Source organism: Streptopelia decaocto, assembly GCF_964273445.1.
Source record: "Streptopelia decaocto genome assembly, chromosome: 2".
NCBI classification, from domain to species: Eukaryota; Metazoa; Chordata; class Aves; order Columbiformes; family Columbidae; genus Streptopelia; species Streptopelia decaocto.
Genome location: NC_138655.1, coordinates 149,713,671 through 149,724,975, shown reverse-complemented (window position 1 = coordinate 149,724,975; position 11,305 = coordinate 149,713,671). Strand labels below are relative to the sequence as shown.

Below are 11,305 nucleotides of genomic sequence, written 5' to 3'. Positions count from 1 at the left end.
AGTTCCCTATAAGCAGTTCCAAACACTGCCTAATGCTGATTCTCTGCACAGAGTTAACATCTGTGACTGTCTAATGCTATAAAGTGAAAAGTGCTAACACAACTTGTCATTCTTGAGGCAAATTTATTCATCAAAATTAGCGCAAGCCCAAGCCTGCTGTCCTTATTCATATTTTGAATCACCAGCCATTTACGTGTTGTCCCAGCAAAATTAACACAGTGAAGGATTAGTCAGGATCTAACCCTAGAGATTAAAAAATTGTTTAGAGTAAGTGAAACACAAAGAATAAATATTCAAAATGAGTGATGAAAGATACGTTTGTTATTTCCATTTTAACTCCAGGGCAATGAGTAATTTCAGTAAGAATTTCTCAGGGTGATTCTTATCATTCAATACTTTAAAAATTACTACTGTGTGTCCTCCATCAAAAGTTGGGACTGGAAACAGTGAAACTTAAAAAATATCCACTTCAGACATGTATGCAAAACATTATTTCCTTAAATTATGCTATTACTGACTTATGAGGTGCAAAAAGTAGTGTCAGAATTTATGAACAACTTTGTATTGTTCAAGGATTTAATGACACACATTCCTCTTCAAATCAGTCATACAAAGTTTGGCTTTCTCATTATATCTGGGTTTTATCCCTATCCATGCCTTTCAACACCAAGTGTCACTTTTTTCATCTGTTCACTTCTTACTCATAAGTGCATCACCTCATTAATTTTTCATTAATTTACACCATGCAAGAGGGCATACACGTAAGCTAATGCCTCCACATAGTTTATGCAGAAGTTAGTAAGTCAAAGTAGACTACACTGCCAAATCTTGTCTCTGCATCAGCTCTGATAGCCCAGACGAGCCTGCTGCAGATGGGGCATCGCTAGCTCAAAGCCTTTCATATCTAATTCCACCAGGCTGGACCAGCCAGTGGGGAGCTGTGCACAGGCTGAGCCAGATGTCTGGCCAGGAGTCCCACCGCTCCTTGCAGGGTGGCAACTGAGACGCTCCAGCTCTAATTTACAGCGTATAAGAGAGAAACCTGCACTCCCCAGATGCTCTGTTGTAGGGCATCCTCATACCCTGTCAGCATCAATACTCAGAGTTGGTAAAAGTTACTTATGCTATTAACCTGTCCGCTGTCATCTAACCCAAATATAGATGCCACAAAGTTAACACAGGTTAAGTTAATATATAGACCCTCCTTAGTTCCTCCAGTAGGTCTGACATCAAAACCCAGGTGCATGCATGCCATACCATCTTAGTGCCAGATGAAAATTTTTGTTTGGAAGCTGTTCACCCCAGATGCCTACGGCTCAGTCGGGTAAGCCAGATGGTGGATGTTGGTCTCCTTTCCCAAGTAAGAAGTCGTAGGACAAGAGGAAACAGCCTCAAGTTGTGACAGGGGAGGTTTAGACTGGATATCAGGAAAAAATTATTAAGCATTGGAACAGGCTGCCCAGGGAAATGGTGGAGTCACCATCCCTGGAGGTGTTTAAAAGATGCATAGACATGGTGGTCAGGGACATGGTTCAGCAGTGGACTTCGCAGTGTTAAATTAATGGTTGGACTCAATGATCTTAAGGGTCTTTTCCAACCTAAATTATTGTATGGCAATACACTAGCAGTGGATATTTACCAGAAGCTTTGCAAGGGTTTATAACCAAGTTGTTAAAACTGAGGTCCCCCAAAACTGAAGACTGATCAAATGGACTTCCCAACCCATGCTGGCAGTCACGATGGTACATGTGCTATTTCAGCATATATGAGCATTAAAGACATTCTGATGGAGCATGGAGAGAGAAAATCACAGCCATCACCACAGCAGTCACTGGCATACTAGAGATCTGGACAAGCTTTGGCCTTTAGGAGAGAGTGGTGTGTGTGTACACACTCGTACTATCCCCAGAGACAAAATATCTCCTTGCCAGCCTGGGTCCACATAACCTTCCTGAGATTCCAGAGTGCATTTACACACTAGTGTTCTAGCAGTTCCAGAAAGTAAGTGGATGGTTTCCTGGATAATCAGAGGAAGACAACACTACTCACTGTGTCCACACATACTTAACTGCATGATAGTTGTATCGTTCTCCAAATACTGTGACAATGAATCAATGGACTGCTTAACACAGGACAATTTGTCTTTCAAAGTCAGACGATTTATCACATGTGAAACATCACACCATGAGGTATTACAACATGCAGCACAGGTAGATTATAAATAAAGTTTGCTAAAAAATGGGCAAAAATTACAAAATATTATTAAGGAAAATTTAAAAGATTGCCCTCAAGAACACTTTTTTCTTTCATAATCTATATAATCCATATTTTCTTGCATTCCTTCTTCTTCCATTGTTTCGCTACCGAGAAATGAAGCAATATACAATTACACTGAGTAAGCCAAATCATCAACTGCATAGTGTGGGAGAATAAAAGTCAGCCCTTTCATACACATCGATCTTATGTTGCCCTCATGCTAAACAGCTGTTCTCACCAACTTCTTATGTTGATTCTGCTGCTTGTGCTGCTTCTCTAGCGAAGCCTACGCATCCAACACAGCCTCGGGAAAAAGTCTAATCATGATCTGCTCCTACATTCAGCAGAAAATCCTCCAGCCACATTCAGGGCCACAGCCTGCAGCTTCACTGTTGGAGCAATCCTGAGAACACAGCACTGATCCATCACTTTGTCATCCTCCGTTATGGTAACGGGACAGCAAAGTGCTCTGCCAGAAGTTTCTCCTCCTTCTCTGCCACCTGCTCACCGTACTCTGGAAGCAGGTACTGTAGCAGATGGTATTCAGTCTATTTCCTTTTTGCTAAAGGCTCTCTCACATCTCACAGACCAACAGTAGCATCATGATACTGTGCCGAACCACAATCAGATGTGACATCCCTGAAAAGACGTAAACAGAACATTGCTTTTCTTCTCCACAAAATAAAAAAGTTCTCATGAATCACAACAAAATACAAGCTGCTTTCAGAAGATGTGTCAAAGCCATCTTTTTTTTTGTGAAAGGAAAAATATCTATCAAAATATAAGATATATATGCATGCTATACTCCCCCATCCCTATTTCTTTGCAGGTTTTCTAGTGCTGGATTTTTGCTCATAATTTCTGTTTTGCAGACTTGCAAATCAATGTGTTCCTTCCCATACTTAGACTGTCCATCATGTTGCTCAGTTCCGGACCATATAAGAGAAAACGATGGATTAAAAAACCCCGTTTTTCTTGCCTTTAATTGATACTTTTTTTTTTAGGGAAAAGCTGAACACAGTAAGATACCACAACTCCACCTTATGCTGTCTACTAACTTGCCTGTAAAAAACTCTTTATTCCTATTCTCACTTACCCTGTTCTCAAAAAGTTCCAGTTTCTAGTTTCATGGTGTTGTTCAATGTATTGTCCATGCAAAATCCCCCATGTCTTGTGGCTAACCAGTATCTGAGTAGACAGTCTCTGGATAAAGCTCTGTGGCCTGTGATAGGAAGGAGCTCAGCCTAGACAGCCCCTTCTGAGTTTAATCCATGAAATTACTGCCTTCAGTCAAGGCTTCATTCTAACAAGATTATTTGAACAATTTCCATGGACCGAGTTCTTCTTTTCAAACATTTTTATAAAAGCACCATTCATTGACCTATCCAATGCAGACAATGCCACACTAAAATTGACTGGAGAATATTAGGTGGGAATTAAAAAGCATTTTTTTACTCTTATAAAGTAAATATCTGTACTTTTAAATGAACAAGATTCCATTTTGAATGCTAGGTTTTATGTAGTATTTTTCTTGCAGTGACAAAAAAGGCCAAAAAAAAAAAAGTGCCAATTTACTAATCTTGAACTAAAATGCCCTGTAGTTACCATTACCTGGTTTGATCATGGTGTGATCCGTATAATCTCAAATGCAAAGCCTTAGATGCACAAAAAAAATAATTTTATGTTAGAGTGACAAACTTCAATGTCTGAATAAAAGAGGAAAGAATATCTGTGCCAACAGAGATGTGTAAAAGAGTTTTCTACTTGTCAAATATATAGGTTTGCAAAAGTTTGTGGTGTCTTGTAACACCAGCTTTATATTTCTGCGTGATTTGATGGCTGGACATCTGTTTTGAAATCTCTGCAAAAAAGTGCTCTAAAGTAATCTGTATTGCTATAGTAAAGCTCAGCTTTTCAGAAAAAAAAAGCAGCTGCTCTATGTTCTAGAATAAACACACAAACCATTTTCAAGACTTGACCCTGGATTCCTTCATCTCAGTACTTCTCCTGACTTCAGGGAAGTCACTGTGTATGAGGAACACACAATAGGCTGTGATTCCACAGCCTTGAGCAATCCAGGCTGCTTTTCAGGCACAGAAAGTAAAGCAGCCTCCCCACAGCTGTTTTATACACCTGAAAAACAATTTCAAAAATTATCCCAGTCTTACTAGGGAATTTGCATGTGCAATCATTACTAAATTGCCATAAAGTTGCCCCTTACCAACTTTGTTACTACTGAACAGCTTCAAGACACACAGTATCTTTGTACTGCATCTCTTTTCAGGCTGTAAGAGAACAAGAGCATATGAACAACTGTACTGTGGAGAAACTTGGTATTCTCTCATTTCTAGGAGAGTTATAGTGTAATCCTAAACTGTAACATTCAGCATGTCTCCTGAGTTTCCTTGCTGAAATATTGCAATGGAAATTTTACAGCATCTGTGTTGCTTTTGGAAGCCATCACCTCACATCTGCTGTCTCTGTAGTGTAGAGCTGAAGTTCAGGGTAAAAAGGTACTTTGTAATAGGCAATAGGAATCCTGACAGAGCGGTAATTTACAGGCTCACCCAGCTCTCCTGACTAGACTCCCTCGTTTTTACACCCTGTAGAGACTTTTAAATAAAGTATTCTTCAAGGAGTCAACAGCAGAACAGTCACTTCTTAAAACGGAGCATCGTACCCAGCTCTGGAAAGAGACTTTTTAAGCCTCTGTCAGCCACAGAGATCTCAGCCAAATGACAATTATTTTTATTCCGTTTTCTTCACTGGGCATTGTTCAATCTCCTAACACTTCTCAGTGGGTATTAACTAAAGTTAACTAAACAAACAAACAAACACACACACACACGAACACTGCTACTTTTGGAAAAGTTCTGATTTTGACCAGAAATAACAATACACTGTAGTAGTGGGACTGATTTCACCGGGAGGTGACAACACGGAGCAGCACGGCCGCGTCCTCCAAGCACTGTCGTCTGAACGCAAAACCTTTCCTCAGGTGGGCACCGGGGTAGAGAAAGGGGGTTTGCAAATTACCATCATGATTACATAGTAAACGTGTTTATTGCCCCATTATTGCCCATTTCCTCCTCACGGGGTAATCCCTGTGTTCATTTAAATAGGGAGACAGACAGGAGTGGAGAGGATCCTGTTAGCACAGCCAACAAACTTCAGATTGTTTTTTTGTTTTGGTTCATGCGTTTAATTTCCTCCCGGCGCCCGCTCGGCCGCTGCCGCACCGCCCCCCGGGGCGGGCTGCCCCCGCCCGCTCCCCCCGCCCGGGCTCCGCTTCTCCCGGTTTGAATCCCGGAGAACCACAAAATTTCACGCCGCCAAAAGACAAACCCCGCCGCGCCGCCACCCCGCCGGCTCCCCGAGCGGCGTGTTCCCGAGATTACAGTCATTACAGCCCCAGCGTGAGCTCCACACAAGCGCGAAGCGCAACAGCGCGTCAATTAACAAACAAACGCCCCGTCCTGGGAGGACGACAACCCCCCGGGACGGCCCCGCCGCGCACCGAACCCGCGCCCGCAGACGCTCCCCTTAAGGTGGTCCGGATACGGAGGCACCGCCGCCCCCCCTCCTTTCCCAGCACGGGCAGGAGAAAGCAGCAAGTGCCCCCAGGGCAGCCACACGCCCCCCGGGAGGGGAGCACGGCGGGCAGCGGCCTCCGTCTGCGGTGCGGCGAGCCGGGGGCGGCCCGGGGGCGGCCCGCGGCCTTGCGCGGCGGCGCCTGCGCGGGGAGCGAGGCGGGTGCGTGCCCTACCCGCACAGGGCCTCACGGCTGCGCGCAGCGCGCCCCACCGCCGGCGCCCCGCGGGAGCCACCGCACAGCGCCTCAGTAAGGGGGCGCGGCGGCTCCAGTGCCGCGCCGCGGGCCGGCCTTGCTCCTTCAGAAGGCGACCCGGGCGGGTCGCGCAGCCCTCGGCACTGGAGCGCGGCTCCGGAGGCGAAAGCCCGGGGAGCTGCGGCCCAGCTGGAACCGGGCACTCGAAGCTCCGGCTCGGCCGCAGGTCGCTCCCCAGGGGCGGCTGGAGGGGCAGCGGCGTGAACCGACCGGGCGCGCCCACCTGCGGCAGGAGCTGCCCCGCCGGTGGCCGCCCTGGCCCCGCGGGGAAGCGCACACCTGGCGGGGCCGCTCCGCGCTGTCCCGCGGGAACTTCAGCTCCCAGCCTGCGCGCAGGGCAGGTGCGGAGGCAGCGCCGCGTGTTTGCGTGTACCGCTCACCTAGGTGTCTTGCCTGGCAATTCCGCTTTGACTGTGCTCCAGGAACCCCAGTTTGACCAATTTTATGTCTCTTCCCTCCTACTTAGCTCTAGCCGTGACCCCTAGTAGGAGAGCGCCAATACCGCAATTCCCGCCGCACACGCGTGTACCGACAGCCGCGCTGTGGGTGACTCCGGGGAGCGAGGTCAGGCCTCGGCCAAGCACCGCTGGGTGCCACCGGGCCCCCAGCCTCACCGCGCCCCCGCCAACACGTGCAGCAGCCGCTCCAAACGCGGCCTCAGCAGCGCGGTGCTGGTCACCCATACCGCGCACGGAGGCACGGCCGGCGTTTGCACTGCTCAGTCCGCACCGGCTGAGAGCTCCCGCGGGCACCGAAAGTTTGATAGAAAACGGCTCCCGAGGAGGCCGTAAGCAGTGGCTGAACCGCTGCTGCTCCGGGAGTGAACCTGACTTGACCGCGAAGCCTCGCAAGGCGAGAGAAGTGCCCTACAGCGGCCCGCCCACCCGGCAGGGAGCGTTTCCCGGTGCACAACCGCACACTTCCCGTATGGACAGGAGTCTGCACAACGCGGGGACAAACCACCGCCACGTCCCCAGGGGCTGAGAGAACCGAGGAGCACCCGCTGCGCCTCAGCCGGGGCGCCAGCTCCACCTTAAGAAGATCTGGGGGCCATCCCCTCACCCGCTGCCCGGGCCCGACTGATAGGCGGCCGAGGCGGTGGGGGTGGAGCCTGGCGGCGCTCGCTATAAATATTTATGAGCGCGCGGCGGCCGGAGTGGCGCTGCTGGGGCCGAAGAGCGAGAAGTTGCGCGGAGGCGCTGCCGCACTCACCCGCGGTTCAGGTGGCGCGATCGCGGCCAGTGGCGCCTGGCAGCCGGCTCGCCTTGCCGGCAGCACAGGAGGAGGAGAAGGCGGCGGAGAGCGAGGACTGGCCGGCTAGTGGTTTACCGCAGAGCCGGGCGCTCGGGCAGGCAGCAGGAGAAGCCGCTCCGGCCACCCCAGCATCGGCCCCGCCGCTGCCCGCCCGCTCGGGGCGGTGGGAGCCCGGTGCCGCGGGACGCACTGTCTGGTCCCCGGGACGCCTCAGCCATCTTGACCGCGCCGCACGGGGGCTGACGGCGAAACTTCTCTGTCGCCGCCACTTTGTGCCCGGCCGGCGCTGAACAAGCGGCGAGAGAAGCGGCGACCTCCCCTGTGCAGCCAGCGCCGCGAGGAGCGATGCGACGGCTGCTGAGGGGCCTTCCTTGAGCGGACCCCCCGGCGCTGCGCGGGGGCTCGCCGGCGGCTGCCCCTCACCGGGTGCTTACGGAGCCGCCTCTCTCCCGGGCGACGGAGCCCTGCGGGGGCAGCGAGCCCTCTCACCTGCGGCCGGCACGGAGGGGGCCGCCCTCCGCCCCCCAGAGGGGTAGGCGGGGCGGGGGGCTGTTGTGGCACCGCGCTCCCCGTGGCAGCTGAGCGGGACAGGAGAGGAGCCGGGGCCGCCGCCGCCCGCCGCCGAGCATGGAGTGGAGTTACCTGTTGGAAATCACCTCGCTGCTCGCCGCCCTGTCCCTGCTGCAGCGCGCCGGCTGCGCCGCCGCCTCGGCCGCCGCCGCCGCGTCCTCCTCTTCCTCGGCCAAGGAGCTGTCGTGCCAGGAGATCACCGTGCCACTCTGCAAGGGCATCGGCTACAACTACACCTACATGCCCAACCAGTTCAACCACGACACGCAGGACGAGGCCGGGCTGGAGGTGCACCAGTTCTGGCCGCTGGTGGAGATCCAGTGCTCTAGCGACCTGCGCTTCTTCCTCTGCAGCATGTACACCCCCATCTGCCTGGAGGACTACAAGAAGCCGCTGCCGCCCTGCCGCAGCGTCTGCGAGCGGGCCAAGGCCGGCTGCGCCCCGCTCATGCGCCAGTACGGTTTCGCCTGGCCCGACAGGATGCGCTGCGACCGCCTCCCTGAGCAGGGCAGCCCGGACACGCTCTGCATGGACTACAACCGCACCGACCTCACCACGGCCGCCCCGCCGCCCGCCAAGCCCCCGCTCCGCGGCGCCAAGCCCGGCGGCCCTGCCAAGGCACCTCCCGCCGCCCCGCCGGCCGAGGCCCCGCGCAAGCCGCGGCCGCCGCCGCCCTGCGAGCCGGGCTGCCAGTGCCGAGCGCCTATGGTGTCGGTGTCCAGCGAGAGGCACCCGCTCTACAACCGCGTCAAGACGGGACAGATCGCCAACTGCGCCCTGCCCTGCCACAACCCCTACTTCAGTCCCGACGAGCGCGCCTTCACCGCCTTCTGGATCGGGCTCTGGTCCGTGCTCTGCTTCCTCTCCACCTTCGCCACCGTGTCCACCTTCCTCATCGACATGGAGCGCTTCAAGTATCCCGAGCGCCCCATCATCTTCCTGGCCGCCTGCTATCTCTTCGTCTCCCTGGGCTACCTGGTGCGCCTGGTGGCCGGGCACGAGAAGGTGGCGTGCAGCGGCGGGGCGGGGGCGGGCGGTGCGGGGGCCGGGGCGGCGGGGGCTGGCGGCGGCGCGGCTGCGGGGGCGGCGGCGGCGGGGGGGCGCGGGGCGGCGGGCGGCGCGGCCGAGCTGCAGCCGGAGCTGGCGGTGGCCGAGCACGTGCGGTACGAGAGCACCGGCCCGGCGCTGTGCACCGTGGTGTTCCTGCTCGTCTACTTCTTCGGCATGGCCAGCTCCATCTGGTGGGTCATCCTCTCCCTCACCTGGTTCCTCGCCGCTGGCATGAAGTGGGGCAACGAGGCCATTGCTGGCTACGCTCAGTATTTCCACCTGGCCGCCTGGCTGCTCCCCAGCGTCAAGTCCATCGCCGTGTTGGCTCTCAGCTCTGTGGACGGGGACCCCGTGGCTGGCATCTGCTATGTGGGCAACCAGAGCCTGGAGAACTTGCGGGGCTTTGTGCTGGCACCACTGCTCATTTACTTGGCCATTGGCTCCATGTTCCTGCTCGCCGGCTTCGTCTCGCTCTTCCGCATCCGCAGCGTCATCAAGCAGCAGGGTGGCCCCACCAAGACCCACAAGTTGGAGAAGTTGATGATACGTCTGGGCCTCTTCACTGTGCTCTACACTGTGCCAGCTGCCAGCGTGGTTGCCTGTCTCTTTTACGAGCAGCACAACCGGCCCCGCTGGGAGGCCACGCACAACTGCCCCTGCCTGCGTGACCAGCAGCCTGACCAGGCCCGCCGCCCGGACTATGCTGTCTTCATGCTCAAGTACTTCATGTGCCTGGTGGTGGGCATCACCTCTGGTGTTTGGGTCTGGTCTGGCAAGACCCTCGAGTCCTGGAGGGCCCTCTGCACCCGCTGCTGCTGGGCCAGCAAAGGTGCTGCAGTGACTGGGGGCACAGGGGCAGGAGCAGGCGGGCAGGCGGCAATTGCTGCAGCAGGAGGACTTGGGGCTGGAGGTGGTGGCTCCCTCTACAGCGATGTCAGCACCGGCCTGACGTGGAGGTCAGGCACTGCCAGCTCTGTCTCCTACCCCAAGCAGATGCCCCTGTCTCAAGTGTGAGGAGGGAGAAAGAGGCCAAAGGTTACGGAATGAGGGACACCGGCCTGCCTAAAATGCACCCTCACTGTTTGGTGCCATTAATGAACCCCTAATGGTCCTTATTAGCCACAGCTTGTATAGAACAATGCAGCTGGCGGAGGCCCCAGGCTCCAGCCCCCTCCTCCTTCCCCTCCATTCATATGCAGGGAGCATGTACTTCAAGGAGCCAGCTTATTATTTTGCTGGCAGAGGAGGGTAGAAGCTCACCCGTGTCTTGCAGAGGGCAAGGCACTGCAGCTTCTGATTCTGGACTAACAGCAGCTCTTTGCTCAAGGGAGGGAGGGTCTTCCTCCCCCCTATCCTGATGCAGGAGTCTGCTGGGACTGCAGGTTTTTGGGATATTGATGACCAGGCAAATGCCTTACAATACAGACTGAATCAAAACATGTCTTAATTATACACCCCAGCTAAATACGGGTTTCCTACATTAAGGGATGTATTTATATAATTATTTGTTACCTTGTACAGATGTGTAAAATATGTATATATCCAAAGCTATACAGTCTGTAAATTTTTTTTGTAAAAAAAGTGTAGAGGCTACCCCTGTAAGAACAAATCTGAGTATTCTATTTTGTCAATAAAATGACTTTTGATAAATGACTTTTTCAAGCTTTTCCCTACTCCTGCCCTGGTTATTCCAGCTGTTATGGCTTTAGGTGGTTCTGTAAACTGCAAACTACATTCATGCCCCAGTCATTACTGTATAGTAGATGGCTGCCTCTGTTAAAGCAATGAGATACATAGACACAAGGAAAATTGAGTAATTCAACAAGTTGTTCTGAAGAAGTGTTTGCCAAAATGGGGAGGTGCCTTACCAGAGTTCTCTGCTTTTTGAAAGATGGCAGTGTCTTTAAACTGAGCCTTTACAAAAGAGTCATCTCACATGGTGTGTTACGTATTCTTTTAAAATGGGTGTTATTTTAGGAATGTGCACACACACCTCTCATATCTGTTGTCTCTGTGTCTGTAAGCACCTGCCTTTCCAGGGATGCATACTGAAGTGTAAAAGGTTAATGTTTTAAATTCATAGATTATTGTCCTATGGTGGAACAGTGAGTTGAGATTTGTTAGATTAATCTCTTAAGAGATTAAACTAACATCTTAACCTTTCATACTTAACTTTTGTATATCAAATATGGTTCTTTTTCAAGAGAAAAGGTATTGTTCTTCTGTCAGGACTAAGCTAATTTATTTGAGCAGAAGGCTGTTGAATTAACAGAAGAATGCTTTGGCAATTGTTGAACTTTTTACCTGTCTGCCCAGTGGCTCAGAACA

The 11,305-nt window shown here is 52.5% G+C and overlaps 1 protein-coding gene across 1 annotated transcript; it reads left to right on the top strand.

Moving 5' to 3' along the window:
- Positions 1-7,851: 7,851 nt before the first annotated feature.
- Positions 7,852-10,630, top strand: FZD8 (frizzled class receptor 8). Its single transcript, XM_082044882.1, has one exon. The coding sequence runs from the start codon at positions 7,985-7,987 to the stop codon at positions 9,989-9,991; it is 2,007 nt and encodes a 668-aa protein (XP_081901008.1). The 5' UTR covers positions 7,852-7,984; the 3' UTR covers positions 9,992-10,630.
- The last annotated feature ends 675 nt before the right edge of the window (positions 10,631-11,305 follow it).

Excerpts from the sequence above, each read along its gene's own strand:
- FZD8 (XM_082044882.1), top strand. The coding sequence starts at position 7,985 with ATGGAGTGGAGTTACCTGTTGGAAATCACCTCGCTGCTCGCCGCCCTG.